This window comes from Anolis sagrei, chromosome X (assembly GCF_037176765.1).
Source record: "Anolis sagrei isolate rAnoSag1 chromosome X, rAnoSag1.mat, whole genome shotgun sequence".
Lineage (NCBI taxonomy): Eukaryota > Metazoa > Chordata > Lepidosauria > Squamata > Dactyloidae > Anolis > Anolis sagrei.
Genome location: NC_090034.1, coordinates 33,396,268 through 33,416,249, shown reverse-complemented (window position 1 = coordinate 33,416,249; position 19,982 = coordinate 33,396,268). Strand labels below are relative to the sequence as shown.

Sequence of the window (19,982 nt, the reverse complement as noted above, 5' to 3'; positions counted from 1 at the left end):
GCTGGATGTCCCCACTGCCTGGTCGACCCAGCCATAGGATGGGAGTCTTTGCTGGATTCACCCTCAACCTGCTGGCACGCAACCATCCAGTAACGGCCTTGAGGCACTGATGGAAACAATCGGGTACAGAGTCCGGTCGGCCTTCCATCTTCAGCACCAGCTGAGTGTCATCGGCGTACTGATAACACTCAAGCCCAAAACCTCAAACCAGCTGAGCAAGTGGTCGCATATAGATGTTAAACAACAGAGGAGAGAGAATGGCCCCCTGAGAAACCCCACAAGACAGAGGGGACCTCTCAGAGACCAGGCCTCCCCTCTCCACTCGCTATCCACGGTTGTGAAGAAAGGAGGACAGACAGTTTAAAGCTGTCCCCCTGACTCCAGCAACAGCAAGGCGGTGGGTCAAAAGATTGTAGTCGACTGTGTCAAATGCTGCTGTGAGATCCAATAACACAAGCAGCGCTGACCCGCCCTGGTCAAGCTGGCATCGAAGGTGATCCGTGATGGAGACCAGCACAGTCTCTGTCCCATGCCCCGCACGGAAGCCGGGCTGGAAGAGCTCTAGTCCGGCTGTGTCGTCTAGGAATTGCTGCAACTGCTCCGCTGCTGCCCTCTCAATCACCTTGCCCAGGAACGAGAAATTCGAAACCGGGCGGTAACTGGAGGGAACTGAACAATCTAAGTCTGGTTTCTTCAGCAGGGGAGAGACCACCGCCTCTTTTAAACCCTCTGGAAAAACTCCTTGCTCAAGGGAGCTGTTTATAATCTTCAACAGAGGGTCGCGTAATCCCTCCAAGCAGGATTTCACCGACCAAGAGGGACATGGATCGAGGGAGCAAGTGGTCGGTCTAGCTGCAGCTATGAGCCTATCGGCAGCCCCTGCGTCCAGCGGGATGAACCGGTCGAGGATGGGCCCAGCAAGTGGCCACGGAGTCTCAAGTTCTCTCACTGTATCAATTGTGGAAGGGAGGTCCCGGCGAAGTAGTGAGATCTTGTCTGCAAAATAGCTCTGAAAAACCTCGAAGGGGCCTGATCACCACTTTTTGGGACGGTAGGAACCGTCATTAGAGATCAAATTATTTTGAGTAATTTTGCCGGGCGTGAGCAACAACAACAACAACAACAACAACCACTTTTATTTGTTCCCTGCCTCTCCTAACAGCTCAAGGCAGGGCACAGAGTCAAAGCATATGAACATAAAATGCATACATAGATCAAAACACATCATTATAAAAACATACCCCAAACACAGGGTACAAAATCAACATATAATGGTAAGAAAATGTAAATTCAAAACTCATTATTCAGAGTTGACTGGGTCAGCCTACCGGAAAAAGATAGGTCTTTAATTAGATCTCCCTGCTCCATTTAATGAACTTAACACCTGATAGAAAGATCTGTTTAAGCTGCCTGAGTATCTAGCGACTAGCTTGAGCAAAAGTGGCACTTGTATAGCACCAAGCAGGTCTTTCTCACATATGATGATTCCAAGATCCTTAGCCTTTGTCAGCTCCTCATTCATTCATGCAGCCTAGTGCTAACTCCTCTGATTGGCCAGCAAATCAGCTATGATGCCAGTTTCAGCTATGCTTCCCCTTAAAAAAGTATCCTCCAGACCAAACCTACATACAGTACATGCTGCCGTTTGGTTCCAGAACCGCTAATACATACTGTATTGCTCAGAAAGAAGGACTAGGTATTAAATTAATTTTTACTCCAAAATATAAATTAGGGCTCATTTTGAAAGGACGTCTTTTTTTTCATGTACAACAATCTACATTTATTCAGATACAGTCATGCAATCATCTTCTTCTGGAACATTGCCCTCTAGGGGTTTTGGAATTCAGATTCTACAATTTCTGGCCATTGGACAAGCTGACTAGGGTTTCTGAGAGTTGGAGTTTCGAACACTTGGAGGACCGGAGGTTAAAGAGACATGGTCCAGATCCTCCAACACAAATCTATGGTCAACGTCCACTATCCAACACTTGTTTAACTGTGCATGGGATTGGATTTAGCCTTGATAGCTTTCTGTGAGAGCCACTGCTTTACTTTTCTTGTACCTTCAATGCTGGGCCTTTTTCACTTGCTCTCTCACTGGCTCGCTTCCCTTCGAGCCCAAGTTGCACAAACAGCTCCAGCAAGTTCATCAGCAGTTCGTCCACAAGATGCTCATCCTGTATATTTGCCGCAATGTTGGCCAGGGCATTAATAACGGCCAAGGAACAGTGTCTGAGGAGACAGAAATAAAGGCAATCATCAGCATCAGCCCCTGATTCTTAGGCATTTCCTATTTTTATATGAAGCAGAAGGCCAATCATAATTTCCTCTAATGTGAACATTGACACAATCACTTGCAAAGTCTATCAGAGGGAAAGCATTTAGAAATATTACTAAAGCAAAACTAAGCTGCAAAGAGGAGCAAGAAGAATAAGAAAGTCATAAAAGTCCCCTGCAGGAACTTCACAGGCTCCAACTGCTGCCTTTGGGGAAACTCACAAAATGTCACAGGAAAAGAAGGTTGTTTTTTTAATCAATCAATACATTACATTCAAACAGAACCAACAATAAAATCACCTGTATCCGTGATCCTTGTAGTCTTTTGTTGCAGAGTATACAATTGAGCTCGCTTTCACACTGATCTGCTGAAACAGATTCCATACTTCCTGGTAAATATATTGCTGGGGAGGGAAAAATGCCCAAATTAGCATCAAATACAAAAGTATACAATCAAAATCAATAGAAAGAAAACAAGCTAGGAAGAGATGAGGGCCACTTGCAGGAAAGTATGCCTGCCCACTGACATTACGCCCTTCAAGCCAATTCTACTCAGAGTTTGGAAAAGTTGTTTTCCTGGACCGAAACTCCTAGAACACATGAGTCAAATCTGTCCCTTCATGTTATTTCATGTGGCCCTCCAGGTGATGGCCTCCACCTCCTGCATTTCTCATCATTAGACATCATGACCAGAGCTGATGGGAGTTTGGCTACATATCCTTTGGAAGGCTGCAGTTTATTCTGTTTAGTCAGGAGAGTAGGGTTTGGATTGCGATACAAGGATATGGTACCTGGCTTTAAAATGCCCTTTAGCCTTTCCCCAACTTCGGCACCACAAGGGCTGTTAGACTGTAGTTCCCACCATCCCCAATCCGCATGGCAGATAATCAAAAGCAATGGAAGCTGTCCTTCAATAACATCCTGGGGACCCAAACTGGGTAAAAATTAAAGAGCACCGACCACTATGTGAGAAAATTATAGTTGGCCCTCTCTGTGTCTTCACAGTTTTTCCATCCATGGATTCAACGGCCCTTGGAAAGCAATCATAACGCTGATGTGAACTTCAATGGAAATGAGTTTGACAGTCCCGCCCTAGAATGTCTCAACCAGTATGACAGGCACTTTCCCAAGCACTACATTTAAGCACTTGGCTGTGAAGAATTTGAGGTGAAGGATACTACAAGGGCCGTCCAATCCAACCACATTCTCCCACGCAGGAATGTACAATCCAAGGGATCAGAAAATTTGAAAACTATCCCAAGGACACTTGAAAGGCAAGGACTGAGCACCGCATCGCACTAATTCCCACTCTCCCCATATGAACATTGCAAAGGGCCCCCATCTTTCCCTTCTTGCACCTAGTTCTGACTCTTGCTCAGCAATTTGTCATTGTCTTACATTTCCTGTGATCACTAAGCAGCCCAGCTGGTCAATGATGAGAACGTCCAGTGGAGAAGGCGGCTGGCAGAACTTCTGCTGCAGGATCTGGAGAATGGGCTCCATCACTTTGGGGGTGTCCCTTAGGGCCACGGCAATGTGTCCCAGTGCACGGATGGTGTGATCGGGAATGAGGTGGGCTTCCCTGAAGCAACAAAAGAGGATTTGTGTCATCTGCAAAACCACGGGTGCATTTTTAATGTATCTACTGTGAGCAACAGGAACAGACAGAGGAAACAATATGATGATTACACTGGGGTAGGAGCGGCTTTGAGTCTCCTTTGTGGAGAGAAAAACCAGGGCATAAAGAAACAGAACAACAACAACAGGAAATGTGGCCTCACAGATGTTAAAGCTCTCAATGGTCTCAATCAGAACAGCTGACAGTGAAGAAAGAAGCAACCATCCAACATCTGGAAGGCCTCACTTTGCTAATCTCTGTCATCCTTTCAGATATCTCCCTCCTTTCTCACCAAAAAAGAAAATCACTTTTATTACCCTTATGACATATGCCATTTTTTTTGTTATAGAACTATTTTTTTACTGAAATGGCATTAAAATAAAATTTTAAACTCACGTTATGAAATAAACCAATGGAGCAAATATGAGGTCTTGGGATACCACATTGTTATAAAAACATCATAAAACTTTTTAAAAATCTGACCAACAATGTTGCAAATGTTCCAGAAAGAACAGAATTGTGAAATAACTATATTTAAAGGATTAGGGTGGATTTTTGTCAGACAAACTGCTATAAGTCACAATCCAAGAACCGGCAGTATCAGCATCCTCTGAAAAAGCACTTAGCCACATTTTTTAAAATGAAACAGAGGAAAAATACTGTCTAGCAATGAGGCAAGTCTGAGATGCAAATCCTGGAAACATCTTGCTTATGGCATGAGGGGCATGCAACTACTTTCATCAGTCTTCACAAAGACATATATGCATCTATAAGACACCTTTTAACCAAGTTTACTCACTCCTCTCCAGACAACAGTAAGAGCCCAATCAATCCTTACTCAACAGAGATAAATAAATGCCTTTCCTGCAGGTAACTTACTTATCACTCTCTTGTGAAATGTAGAGGCGGTTAGACAAGCTAGCCAAGAAGGCTTCAACAATGACTGGGTCTATAATTAGGCCAGCTTTCAAACATCTGCAAGAAAGGCAAACAAAAGACAATCAAGACACAAAAGCACCTCTGGCTCATAAGTTGGCAATATTTGCCCTAAGAAAAACATTTCCACATAAGGTTGTTGTAGGTTTTTCCGGGCTATATGTATGAATGACCTCACAACCTCTGAGGATGCTTGCCATAGATGCAAGCGAAACGTCAGGAGAAAAATTGCCTCCAGAACATGGCCATATAGCCCGGAAAAACCTACAACAACCCAGTGATCCCGGCCATGAAAGCCTTCGACAATACATTTCCACATAAGTTAGATAAATGGATACCTGCAGATGTTATCTATCGCAATGTCCCGAAGTTGTTCGTACATGGAGGTCTGAGTCTTCTTGCCGGACATCAAGCTGACAGTGGACTCTGCATGCTCATTGGTGATGCTAATCTTGATGTCATTTCCTCCTGAGGGAAGCCAAAAGAGGCAACAGATAATCCAGAGAGATAACATTTTTCTGGATCTTTGATGCTTCTATAGAACAAGGATTTCCAAAAGGCAACTGTGAAAGAGACAGCTATCCTAAGCGATATGAAACAGTGACAGTGGCACTGTACTTTAAAGCACTGGAGCAGAACATGTGAAACCTGGGTTCAAATCCTCCCTGCGCCATGGCATTCTCCAGGTTACCTTAGAACAATCATTCTATCTCAGTCATTCATTTTTAAGTGTTCATTCATATAATGCTGACTGGGGCTGCCAAAGCATGCTGCAATAAAGAGAGACTAAACTAAACTGGGAAACAACACAAGCGACATACCAGTTTGGTACTGGTTGTGGTACTTGTAAAGTTTCACCAGGACCGGCGAAGGGATCACCAGGAAGTCTCTCAAGGAGGGTGTAACCGAATGCACCACCACCGGGAACCTCTCACACAACCGACCCAGACCCTGAGGACAAAAAAGGGCAGCATGATGAAAGCAGAAAAACAGGAGCGCATTCTACAAGAAAGCACAAGTCTTTCTTTCTGTTGATAGCAAATGCTAGAGATACTCGTTGGGTGTAACAAGGGATCATACAGAACTATAGGCAAGGCAGTCACCTATATCACTGGATGTTTTATCTAGGTGGAGACTGATCCAACCTCCCTCAATAACAAATGGTGGAAACAGAAGCTGCCATAGCTCAATGCTACACAATCAGAGGAGTTCTAGTTAGAGATGAGCTTTAGCCTTCTTTGCTCAACAGGGTTGGTGCCTCGCCAAACTATAACTCCCAGGGTTCCACAGCTTTGAGTATGGCAGTTTAAATGGAGTCAAACTGAATTAATTTTACTGTGCAGATGCACCCACTGAGACAAATGTCAAAACAATTTTCTTCACCAACCTGCAAGCAGCAGATGAGAAGAGGCAAGTGAGCAATGATGACTTTGCTGGAGGTCTTGGACTGCAGCTTTTCTGACAGCTTGATGCACAGGTTTTCGGCTCCTTTGTAGCAAACGAACAACATTGGAAAGTATTACAACCAAGCACATTCATATGTCTGGATGACTTCCTCTGTTCCCTTTCATCATGGAAGAATTGATGAAATCAAACCATTATATTGTTCTCTCCAGGAAATCAAGTCAAATTAACTATGTATGAATTGGAAGTGGGAGGCAACCGCCCTCAGCAAATATACCTTGTTCATCTTTCACAGCCCACACCATGAGATCCACACAGGCAGCATTGGCTTGGCAGCGCAACTTCAGCGGGTTCAGTTCATTGTGCAACCGGTCCACATCGTGGAGGAGCTTTTGGAGCTCAGCCTGGCTGCTGTTGAACTGCTCCAGGACAAAATCGTGGATTTCCTTCACAAACGAGTTGGGGAGATCTGGGAAAGAAAGAGAAGGAGTCACAATTGATACCGTAGCCATTTCTGAAGAGAAAGAGAGCCTAGAAAGTCTTAAAATGCAATTAAATGGCATCTTTTTGAAACCAAAAGGTTGCCCAAAAGTCTGGACATAACTTTTAACTGGGCAAGTTTAAATCGATTCAAACTGCAGTTGTAGAACAAATCAAAATTGGAGAGTACGGGATTATTATCTAGGCTTGTCCTAACCAGCATTGTTCCCAATATTCAGAGATAGTGAGGACCTGCATTTCCTTTTAAAGCATAAGCAAACATTGTCTGTTGTTTTATGCAGCATGGTCCCTGGTTTACAGTTCAATAGGTCTATGCCATCATGGGGGAAACCTATTATCATTTTAATTTCCACACAATGCTGACAAATTGAAAGCTGACGATCGCAGTTACCCACCTTTCATGTAATACAGCGTGTCCCTCAGCATCTTGAACTGGGCTACATACAGAGGGTCGCTGAACATTTTGTAGAAAAGTTCTGCATGGGGATTTGCCTAAAAGGTGTATGGAAAAGGAAGGGGATTCTGATTAACAATGGGATTCTGAAAAATTCATCCACGTACCATATATATTCGAGTATAAGTCGAATTTTTCAGCCCTTTTTTAGGCTGAAAAAGCCCCTTATACTCAAGTCAAAGTTATTTATCATTTTACTCTGTTGTTATTGTTATTATTAATAATAAACATTTATTATTTTACTCTATTTATTATTATTACTACATTTATTATTTTACATTATTTTTATTATTACATTTATTATTTTATTCCATTATTGTTGTTATTACATTCACATTATTTTACTCTATTATTATTACATTTATTATTTTTCTCTATTATTGCTGTTATTATTACATTTTCCTTATTTTACACTATTTTTATTATTTTTATTTATTTATTATTTTACTTTATTATTATTGGAAAGATATGTAAGCTTAGAATAATGGTTTAATCTGAGTTGGACAGTCTTATCTTAGAGTTTTATGTAAATATTTAAAAACATTTAACCTACTGATGCCCCAATTAATGTAATTTTATTTTTATATATTTTTATTTTGAAATTTACCAGTAGCTGCTGCATTTCCCACCCTCGGCTTATACTTGAGTCAATACATTTTCCCAGTATTTTGTGGCAAAATTAGGTGCCTCAGCTTATATTCGGGTCGGCTTATACTAAAGTATATACAGTATCTGTTCCCAAACATCACATTAACAGAAAGAAATCTTCTATATTAATTTCCAGGAAAGAGTAGTTTAGAGTTTTCCTGCCTCTGTTGTCTTTCTTACATTGTCTTTCAAATCAAGATATCACTATGGGAATGAAAAAGCAAATCTATGAGAATCACATACATTTACAGACAGGACTCAGATCATTTGATTGAAGAGGAATCCAAAAAGACAATAATAATAATAATCCTATTGTGTATATTTGTTCACACAAAAACTTGAGGTGGCAGATTTCCACGAAATATGGTCTAAAATGCAATGCTGCCATAGTTATGAAAATTGTCATTTAATTTGTTTTGCCACTTGTGCTCATTGATGTAGCTCAGTGCAATTCCAGTCCAAGGGAAAACTCTACTTTCATAATTCTTTACATTTACGTCATATTCCTAATGAAAATGAAATAGTTCTTGCATATTTTGGACACTAATCCTGCTGAATAATCTTCTATCACTACTGCCTTTAAGAAACCAGTCTAAGACCCAAGCCTTTTATTTTATAACATTCCAAAGTACGTTGATATCCTGAAATTGTGTGGTAAAAAGTTAGCATACCTCAATCACCTCACTGACCACCGCATCTAAGGATTTGAGTACAGAATCCCCAACGATCTGTTTCACCTAAATGACAAAAAGAACATTTTAAACATTCCTTTATAGTCTTGTTATGCAATCCATGCCTCAATCATGCCTCGCAGCTTGGGTGTGATGCTGGATGAATCAGTGAGCCTGGACCCCCAGGTCTCGACAGTGACCAGGGGAGCATTTGCACAGTTAAAGCTTGTGCGCCAGCTGTGCCCATACCTTGGGAAGTCTGACTTGGCCACAGTAGTCCACGCTCTGGTTATATCCTGTATAGACTACTGCAACGCGCTCCGGAAGCTTCCATTAGTCCAACAAACGGCAGCCAGTTTACTAACAGGAGCGGCTCTCAGGGAGCATACAACTCCCCTGTTGCGCCAGCTCCATTGGCTGCTGGTTTGCTACCAGGCTCAATTCAAAGTGCTGGCTTAGGCCTATAAAGCCCTAAATGGTTCTGGCCCAATTTACCTGTCCGAACGCATCTCCCCTTATGAACCATCGAGGACGTTAATATCGTCTGGGGAGGCCCTGCTCTCAGTCCTGCCTTCGTCACAAGTACGTCTGGCGGGGACAAGAGACAGGGCCTTCTCAGTGGTGGCCCCTCGGCTATGGAACGCCCTTCCCAAGGAGATTAGAACGGCTTCTTCGCTCCTAACATTTCAGAAAAAACTGAAGACATAGTTGTTCGAGCAAGTATTTGCAAATATTGAGTAATAGACATAGGAAAACGGAACAACTATACAATGGAATTGGACAATGTTTTTTATTGAGGATTTACTGACTTATGTTTTTACTGCTGTTGTTTTTATTTTATTGCTGTTAATGTTTATAAATTGTACTGTACAGGCTAATCCGATCCATGATGGCTATCAAGATCATCCCCAAACACAGACTCCAAGGAAGAAAGACAAGGCGCAAAATGAACACCCAAGCCCTTCAGGAGCCCTCCAGACAAGCTTATCTTCAAACAGCACTGGTTTGACAAAAATGACGAGATCCAACAGTTAATTGACAAGAAAAGGAAAGCCTTCCAAAACATGGCAGAGAGATGTCAACTGTGCTTCTAAGAAAAAGATCTACACCAGTGCAAAAGCTGAGGTCCAAAGAAAGACAAGAGAACTCAAGAACATCTGGTGGACAAAGAAGGCTGAAGAAATCCAACACCTGGCAGATACCCATGATGCTCAGGGATTTTTCAAAGCCACAAAGGTCATCTATGGACCAGGAAACCATGGCATACAGCCTCTACGCTCATCAGATGGAACCCAACTTCTGAAGGACAAAACATCAATTGCACTACGTTGGAAAGAGCACTACCAAAGCCTCCTGAATCGCAGCTCCAATGTGGCCGAAGAGGTTCTCTCACAAATCCCACAACAACAAACCAGGGATTAGCTTGCAGCACTGCCTAGCTTGGAAGAAGTCAGCAATGCTATCAGCCAACGAAAAAATAACAAAGCCAGAGACTTCAGGTGGGCGGTAATGGAGTCAGGCAGGGCTTGCTGAGGGCTCTCGGCAAGTCACCCGATTTCTGGGATCTGGAGTGGTGATTGGTCCCCCCCTCTCCTCACAGAGTGAGTGGAGGAGATACGCAAAGCCAGCTCCCCCCCCCCACAAACCCCAAAACCTTCTCTCCCTCAAGGGGAGGGGGTGAGAGGGTCCGGGGTGCACGGCCGCTGCAATTGGATCAAGTATCGGGAAGCGGGGGGGAAACTCCGCATTTACTGCCTCCACACCCACTTCAAATTGAAGAAGACAAGAAAACAAGAAATAAATCATTTGAAGGGGAATACGTAAGTTCCCACGAAAGAGCTTTTATTCCTGGCTAAACCTCTCTCTGAGAAATAGACCCATATAAAGGGTGGGTGAAAGAGAGGAGAGGGGTAATATACAAAAATATAAAGATTATAAAGTATCAGAATTAAGATCGAAGATATATTATAAATAATTACAAATAATATTACTAATATTAATCTCCAGCGGCATTGGAAGATTGAAGAAATAAAGATTGAAGAATTGAAGGATTCAATATAGAGGAGAGGGGGATTAGAATAAAGGATAAATTGGCCTAATTAAATTGATACAATTGAGTGAATATAACACGGGAAATTAATACACAAGGATATTATTTTATTTACATTTAAATCAATTAAGTAATACAAAGAGCCAATGGAGAGACCAAATAAATAACGAAGGATTAATGGCGGACTGACCTTGAGAACTTTTTGTTGTGTCTAAGTAACCTCCCTCCTCTTAAACAAACAGCGTGACTGGAAAGTGGGAGGAAGTAAATAGCGGGAAGAAAAGAAGAGATGCACATACCATAGATAAAGCTGTAAAGGAAGGAGAGTCAGGAAGTTGAAAACGGAAGAGCAAAGGGGGATGCATATGAGAGACTGACAGGAATAGGAAGAGAACCGCAACCATAGAAAATTAACGGGAAAGAAAGGCCAAAAAGAAAATCAAATTAAATTGAACTTTAAATAAAATTAAAATACAATAATTGGAACAACAGAGGAAGGAGAAAGGAGTGACAAAGAGCGAGGACAAGAAGCAGACGATCAAGGAAGAGAAGTAGACGTAACAAGGAAGAGAAGCAGATGGGCCGAGGAAGAGAAGCAGACGGGTCGAGGAAGAGAAGCAGACGGGTTGAGGAGGAGAAACAGACGTAACAGCAGAAAGGACAGGAAAAAAGAGAGGAAAGAAGTACTAAAGGGGAAATTGTTTGAACTGTGCAAGGGGGGGGGGAAGTAATGTAATTGATCTAAAAAGAATAGAAATAAATAAATAAATAAATAACGAAGAAGATAAAGGGCTAAAAAAAGGGGGGGGGATGTAAGAGTAGAAATATTGAGGTGCCTGAAATTAAATAAATGTAGAAAAGGGGAAAAGAGACAGGTTAATTTATTGAGTTTTGAACTAAATTTATTAGAGAGGGAAATAAAAACAAATATATATAAATCAATCAATCAAATTTTACCAGGGGTAGAGATACAGATTTTAGGGGGGGGGGGAGAGAAAGTGAAGAATAAGTGAAAAATTGGGAAAATAAAGTAAATCCTTGGAGATTATTTAATATTATTTTATAAATTAGATACATTTTACCTCCCCTCCCCCCTCCGACAGAATGACAAACCCCAAATTAAAAATGGAAAAGGAATTAAAGGAATTAAAGGAAACCAAAGGAACTCCTAGAAGGGGATCGGTACCAGAAGAGACTGGCATGAAGGAGATGATGAGGAAAATACAGAAAGAAATTCAAAACCTATCAGTAAAACAAGATAACTTACAGAAGGAATTTCAAACAATAGCCTCTAAACATGAAGAACAGCAAAAAGCGATCCAAGAGGAAGTTTCAGAAATGTAAAAAGAACTAAGAGAGGAGATGGGGTCATTAAAAATGGAACTAATCAAGGCGCTAGGAGGTGAAAGTTAACAATATTAAGATAGAAAAAACTCAAACAAGACTGCAAAAGAAGATGGAGAACATAGAAAATAAAAATGTCCCCAAAGACACAATTGCAAATTTTGTCCGCAAAAGAACATGGGATGAGGTACTGAAACAAAGCAATCTGAAACCACTTATCTTTAAAGATACTAAAGTGATTGTACTTAAGGAATATCCATATTGAATAGGCGTTGTAAATATTTCTTCCTCACAGATGAACTTAAGAGATTGAATATAAAATTTCATTGGGAGAAATACGAAGGGATTATGACTACTTACAAAGGCGAAAAAATCTGGCTCACTTCTGAGGATAAAGTGAAAGAGTTTTACAAAAGGTTGGAAAGCAAAAAAAAAGATAAGAACCCCACAAAAATCGGCGGAAAAAAGGAAAAAACCTAAGAGAAAGAGATCCCGGTCCCCGGAAGCTCTGGGAGCAATTGCTGGCCTGCAATCTACCAATGAAGATGGCGATGACGAAGAGGATGGAGATGAACCGGAAGAGGAAGACACAGACGAAAAAAATGGCTGAATTTACCCAACAATTAAAATGCTACTCTAATAATGTAAATGCCTGAATTCGTCTAATAAAAGAAAAAGAATTTTCAATCAAATAAAGCATGGAAAGTATAATATAATAGCCTTACAAGAAACACATATATGTCAAAAACATGTATCCCACCTGTGCAGGTATAGCTGTACCAGGAGCTCCAATTTTGTTTGCTTTGCATTGAATGTTTGTTGTAGTCCTAAGTTTCAAAGACTCTGCAGATAGGTGGCTTCTTTTGGCTGTAATCATAGGGCAAGCCACCTGTCAATTATTGTCAGGTTCCCTGGTCCCGCCCCCTTTTTGGGTTTTGGAGGGAATAGGAGCCAATTTGGGTTCAGTCCACACAGAGAAGCCTTTCATGCAGGACATAATACCAAGAGCTCCTGTAGAAAGCTTCGTCTTCTACGGCTTGACCGGGGAGATATACAGCCCACAGCTTGGCCGGGGTTATACAGCCCTACAGCTCCTTTGCTGAAGGACTTCAGTCAGCCATCACGGAAACCTGAATTCTTTTTCCCCTGGAAGTCTACAAAGCTCTGCTTGGTAAGAGTCACTCGCAGAAGCCAGAAGCAGATGCAGGGGCTCCACGCCAACAGAGGCAAAGACAGACTGCCCAGATTAGAAGTTAAGGATTTCCCCATTAGTTACAGTTATGAAGATAGTGCCTGTTCCCTGTGGATAAGATTGAGAGAGAGCCAATAGACTGTTAAGAAAGCCTTAAAGTACCTGTTTGTTTTCATTAATAAAGAACTTTGTTGAACCCTTAAGTAATCTAAAGACTCTGTTTTAAGGAAATCCAAGGGCCTTTAATTTGAGGCAGCCCCGGCGTCCCGTTGGGCCACACAGAATTTATGTCCTGTCTACAGTCTTATGCACAGGCCCAGCGTGCGACAGTACACCACCTGACACAAAAGAATTTGTGTAAAGTTTACTACTCCTCAGCCTCTGAAAAGAAAAGGGGAGTGGTACTCTACATTGATGAAAATATTCCTTCAGAGATCAGGAGGGAAAAATGTTAGCCGTTAAAATAACTATCGGAATGGAAAATATCCTTATATGTAACATCTATGCCCCAAATGGCCCTAAAACAAAATTTGCAAAAACATTTGAGGGAAAAAAATCTCCAGTGAACAATTTGAACATATGATAATATTGGGAGATTTTAATGGAGTTATGAATAGAAAATTAGAGAAGACCCAAACCAGAGGAGGCAAGTACACTGCCTATAATATTCACCTCACTTATTGAACAATTTGATATGGATGACACATGGAGGGTTCATAATTATGAAGAAAAAGATTTTACTTTTTATTCCAACAGACACTCCAGCTGGTCTAGAATAGATATGGTATGGACAAAAAAAACTTTAACGGCAAAAGTAGGAGAAATTAAAATTCTTCCTGGGGATGTATCGGATCATAGCCCAATAGTAATAATTTTAAACTATAAAAGAGGAACAAGGAAATGGCGACTAAATGAAAATTTATTGAAAGCAGAAGAAGATATTAATAAAAATAAGGAGATAACAAAGGAATATTTCAAATTAAATGAAAAAGAAGAAACAAAGACTCAGGTAGTATGGGACGAATATAAGGCTTTTATGAGAGGTCATCTGATACAACAGAATTTGATAGAAAATAAAATAAATGAAATTAAGGAAAAGATCAAAAAAAGAGAAAAAGATATTTTAAAAAACCCTAGAAAATGTAGAAATGAGGAAAGAATTAGAATTATTAAAAAAAAGAAAAACACAGTATGGAGATGGAACAAATGGCGAAACAACTAAAATATATTTAAAAATCTACATTCGAGAATGCAAATAAAATAGGAAAGTCGTTGGCATGGAAAATTAAGAAGAAAACGTCTGTGGATTACGTCAAGAAACTTACACTTTTAAAGAATAACTATATAGAAAAATAGAAGGAAATCAAGAAAGAAATGGAGGAATGGAAAAGATTAAACTTGTCCTTTTTAGGAAGGATTGCAGTAATTAAAATGAACTTGTTACCCAAGATGCTTTACTTGTTACAAAACCTTCCTATAATAAGAAATATTAAAATCTTTAAGGATTGGAATAAAGATATTACAAAATTTATATGGAAAGACAAGAAACCTAGAATAAAGTTCACAATAATGACCACCCCGAAAAGTAAAGGAGGCTTTGACCTACCGGATTGAAACTCTATTATGAAGCTTGTGCATTGATGTGAGTGTGGGATTGGACAAAGTTAACTAAAATTAAAATGCTGACAATAGAGGGATTCGATTTACGTAAAGGTAGACATTCATACCTTTGGTATGAAGGAACTAAGACAGAAAAAAACTTTAGGAACTATTTTATATGGTTGTCATTAATAAGAGTGTGGGAACGATACAAGAAATATTTCTTTAGTAAAACTCCACTATGAATTTCACCTCTCGAGGCAAATCAAAGAAGATTGTTGGACTGGATCTACTGGCCAACATATAAAGAGATACTAATTAAAAGAAATGATTTCATGGTATTGAAAACCCAGGAAGACATGTCAAGTCAATATAGAAGTGTATCCTGGTTTCAGTATATGCAAATTAAGGAACGCTATAACGCAGATATGAAAAGAGGTTTTGGATCAGACGATGACTTCTGGGATAAATTACAAAGAGGGGAAAAGAAAATAATTACAAATTTATACAATAAACTAATTGGTTGGGCAACAGAAACTGAAGTAATTAAGAACTCGATGATTGAATGGGCAAGAAATATAGGTAGAACAATACAGTTGAGGGAATGGGAAATAATATGGTCAAAATGATTAAAATATACTTATGCATTAGATCTCAGAGAAAATTGGCTAAAGATGTTACATCGTTGGTATATGACACCGCAAAAACTGGCCAGAATGTATAAAAACCTGGATAATAACTGTTGGAAATGCAAATCTCAGGAAGGCTCCTTTTATCACATGTGGTGGTCTTGCGGCAAAACAATGGGATATTGAAAAATGATACATACAGAGTGTAAAAAATTTTTAAAAGTAGAATTCCCCATGCACCCAGAATTTTATTTACTAAGAATGTTTGATGTTGAGATATTTAATGATACCAATACTGAAAAACTATTCACTTATTTTGTGACAGCAGCCAGAATGGTTTTTGCCAAATTCTGGAAACAGGACTTGATTCCTTCAAGGACACAATGGCTGGAGAAAATAATAGAAATAAAAGATATGGATGAACTGACCTATTGGCTTAGACAAAATAACGGAAAAGCGATGAAACGGACTGACTGGAAAGTAATAGAGGACTACATGAAAAAAGAGTTATCAAATGGACAAAGTAATTAATGAAAATAGAAAACAAGAGAGATTATTTTTGTTGTTGTTTTTTCTTTCCTCCCAGCCCTCTCGTAATCATTTTCGAGAGGAAAGGGGGAAATATGACAAAAATAAGGGAAGCGAAGGAAGAAGAGCGAAAGTCACCAAAATTCTTTTTTATTAATTTTTATTTTTTATTTTTTTCCTTTTCTCTTTTCTTTTTATTGTTTAGTTTCTTGGTGAGATTGGATAGGGGGAAGGTTAGGAGATAGATAAATGTGTGTTTTGTAATTTTTTTATCTGGGTTTGTTTGTTGTACCTTATCTTGAATAACCAATAAAAATTATTTTTAAAAAATAACAAAGCCAGCGGACTTGATGGGATCCCTGCTGAAATCTTTAAAGAGGGAGGACCTGAGCTGACACAACAACTCCACCAGCTCATTGAAAAAGTGTGGGTGACCGAGAAAATCCTAGCATATTTCAAGGATGCCACCATCATCACCCTTTTCAAAAAAGGGAAAAGAACAGACTGCGGAAACTATCGAGGTATCTCCCTTCTAACCTCCGCTGGGAAAATCCTTACAAGAATCCTTGCAAACCGCCTTCTACCCTTCTCAGAAGACACCCTCCCAGAATCCCAGAATGGCTTCCGCCCCTCCAGAGGAACAGTGGACATGATCTTTACTGCACGACAGCTCCAAGAAAAATGCAGGGAACAAAATCAACCACTGTACATGGCATTCATCAACCTTGCAAAGGCCCTATACAGTTCCAGCCCAGTTTATCTGTTCGAACGTATTCTCCCCTATGAACCATCAAGAGTATTAAGATCATCTGGGGAGGCCCTGCTCTCGGTTCCACCACCTTCGCAGGTGTGTCTGGTGGGAACGAGAGACAGGACCTTTTCTGTGGTGGCTCCTCGGCTATGGAATTGCCTCCCGAATGAAATTAGATCTGCCCCTCCCTCCTGATCTTTAGGAAACTAGTGAAAACTTGGCTGTGGAACGAAGCTTTTGCGGAATGATGTCTGAGACCAGCAATTGACCAAAGTTACTGACCACAATATATGGACTGAATATGCAGACTGAGTTGACATGATTTTATCTTGGCCAACGGCTATAATGTAATTTATCCTATATGTATTGGTTAATGTTAATGTTGATGTATGATATTTTAGTGTTAGCATTGAATTTTTGCTGTCAGCCAGTCTGAGTCCCTCTACAGAGATAGAGAAGATCTGGATATAAAAGTTTTAAATAATAATAATAATAATAATAATAATAATAATAATAACACAGTGAATCGCAGCAGTCTCTGGACCATCCTCCAAAAAATCGGGTGCCCTAACAAATTTGTGAACATCCTGCCGCTCCTCCATGATGACGTGATGGCAACAGTCTTGGACATCAATGGCTCCCTAAGTGACCCATTTAAGGTGGAATCAGGTGTCAAACAGGGATGTGTTATTGCCCCAACTTTATTTTCCATTTTCATCGCTATGATACTTCACCTTGTTGATGGGAAGCTTCCCACTGGAGCGGAAATCATCTATAGGACAGATGGCAAGCTATTTAACCTCAGCAGACTGAAAGCCAAAATCAAGGCTACAACAACATCTACTATAGAACTCCAGTATGCTGATGACAATGTTGTCTGTGCGCATTCAGAAGAAGACCTACAAACCACTCTAAACACCTTCACAGAAGCATACGAGCAGCTCGGCTTGTCATTAAACATCAAGGAAACCAAAGTGCTCTTCTAGCAGTCACCAGCCATTCCCTCTCCAATGCCAGAAATACAGCTTAATGGTGTAACATTAGAAAATGTTGACCATTTCCGCTACCTTGGCAGCCATCTCTCCACAAAAGTCAACATTGACATTGAGCTCTGTGAGTGCAGCATTTTTCCAATAGGACCAGGACATCCGTAGGGATACCAAGGTGTTTGTTTATAAAGCTATTGTCCTCCCAACTCTGCTATAAGCTTGCGAGACATGGACAGTCTACAGATGTCATATGCAATTCCTGGAACGATTCCATCAGTGCTGCCTCCGAAAAATCCTGAAAATCTCTTGGGAAGACAAGCGGACAAATGTCAGCATGCTGGAAGAAGCAAAGACCACCAGCACTGAAGCGATGGTCCTCCGCCATCAACTCTGCTGGATCGGCCACGTTGTCCAGATGCCTGACCACCGTCTCCCAAAGCAGTTGCTATATTCCAAACTCAGGAACGGAAAACGGAATGTTGGATGACAGGAAAAGATATTTAAAGATGGGCTCCAAGTCCACCTTAAAAACTCTGGCATAGATATTGAGAACTGGGAAGCCCTGGCCCTTGAGTGCTCCAGCTGGAGGTCAGCTGTGACCAGCAGTGCTGTAGAATTTGAAGTGGTACAAATGGAGGGTGAAAGAGAGAAACGTGCCAAGAGGAAGGCACGTCAAGCCAACCCCGACCAGGACCGCCTTCCACCTGGAAACTAATGCCCTCACTGTGGGAGAAGATGTAGATCAAGAATAGGGCTCCACAGTCACCTACGGACCCACCGCCAGAACACTGACCTTGGAGGACCATCATCCTCCGACTACGAGGGATCGCCTAGTAAGTAAGTAAGAAGTCTTTTAAGGCGATCACTGCTGTTCTGAAAAGTTCTAAACTGCTTTTACTGTATACTGCTGCAGGATCTTTGGACACAGGGCAAGATATCAGCACTTCGGTAAGATAAATACATACACACCATGTTGAGCAGCTGGCGGAGCATATCCAGGGGAATGCTGAACTCCTTGTTGCTAATGCCGTTAAAGAGCGGAGAGACAGAGAAGCTTGAACTGATTGTGGAGAAGTAATACTCCGGATCTACGGCGCTCCCATCAGGTAGGTAGGACCCTTTTTATTTTTAAAAATCAGAAGAAGAGGAAAATGTTACTGTGTGATTTTAGCATATGCTTATGTACACCACAGGACATTAAAAAGAAATGTATTCCCAGGCAAAAGCACACTTGCCATTGAAAGCCAGCAGGCCTACTGAAGACACCGGCTATATGAGCTTACTTAGTATCTAGGCTGCAATATTCCTACATTTATGCAAAACATAATCCTAGACTAGACCTGTATCTCACCTCAAGAAAGTACAACCTAAATAGGAAAAGGACATGGCAAAGGTTGATCTGGGGAAGCATCATTTGGCTCATTTCCTGCAGAAATCCATTTTACAGTCAACACATATGACCCTAACAAACTCCATGCCTTTCCAGGAGCCACCATTGGTTTATTTTCCCACGTTAAGTCACACATGTTCTGCATTTCACTTTATCATGTCCCTACTCTCGATTTCCAAGCATAAAAGGAAATTCAAAATCCCTCTGCTCTGCACTTTTTCTGATGTACAGCACAATGCATTCCTGTTTAAAATTACATTAATCTCCTCAACTATGTTTTAGCTACTACAATAAGCTCCTTGCAACCAAGCAACTAGAGGATAAAGGAATTTTTAAAAGCTCCTGCTCTAAAAGGGAGTATGTTATTCTTTGTCACTCCCAATCATTTCAACAAAAACTCCTTGGGACTAACCTAGTTCTACATGTATGTGGATGGAAATAATAATAATAATAATAATAATATAAATTTATTACCCGCCTCTACCTGTGGCTTGAGGTGGGATACAACATTGCGAAAACAAGGGATAAAATGCTATTAAAACATATACAACATGATACACATAGTTAAAATACAAGTTAAATTTCTCTATAGCCCATCAGGGTTTACTCTCCTGAAAGTGTGTGCTGGCTTATGTCTAAACATATGAAACATTTTAGCCATATCTTCATTTATTTAAAAGTTTTGTATAACCTAGAATCAGCTCCAAGTGTTTAAAGCCTTGACTGTACCCTAAATCAAACAATACATACTAGAGAGCAAAACTATACCTTCAAAGTATTGCACAGCAGTACCTCCAGGAGAACTGGGTGGAGGAACTCCGCGTTCTGGACTGACCTGAAACAAACAAAAATTACGATCAACCCTCCACATTAGCAGGTTTGACCTTTATGGGTTTGATTAAAATGTTTTTTTTCTAAGAATTTCTAAGTCCTCTATGCAACAATATGGTCAACTTCTGGGTTCAGATTGTGAAGGCCTGCGTTCTAGGTCTTCCCCCCAT

At 40.6% G+C, this 19,982-nt stretch overlaps 1 protein-coding gene across 1 annotated transcript in view; it reads right to left on the bottom strand.

The window, feature by feature from the left end:
* PI4KA (phosphatidylinositol 4-kinase alpha) overlaps positions 1-19,982 on the bottom strand; it is a 76,497-nt gene that overhangs the window by 43,051 nt on the left and 13,464 nt on the right. Inside the window, exons 7-18 of the mRNA XM_060785924.2 lie at positions 19,750-19,816; positions 18,561-18,709; positions 8,510-8,575; positions 7,132-7,228; positions 6,513-6,704; positions 6,219-6,319; positions 5,653-5,782; positions 5,170-5,299; positions 4,775-4,870; positions 3,676-3,859; positions 2,578-2,681; positions 2,064-2,232 (exon numbers count right to left, since the gene is read on the bottom strand). Of these exons, the coding sequence (XP_060641907.1) occupies positions 2,064-2,232; positions 2,578-2,681; positions 3,676-3,859; positions 4,775-4,870; positions 5,170-5,299; positions 5,653-5,782; positions 6,219-6,319; positions 6,513-6,704; positions 7,132-7,228; positions 8,510-8,575; positions 18,561-18,709; positions 19,750-19,816 (1,485 nt within the window). The remainder of the gene's footprint in view (positions 1-2,063; positions 2,233-2,577; positions 2,682-3,675; positions 3,860-4,774; positions 4,871-5,169; positions 5,300-5,652; positions 5,783-6,218; positions 6,320-6,512; positions 6,705-7,131; positions 7,229-8,509; positions 8,576-18,560; positions 18,710-19,749; positions 19,817-19,982) is intronic.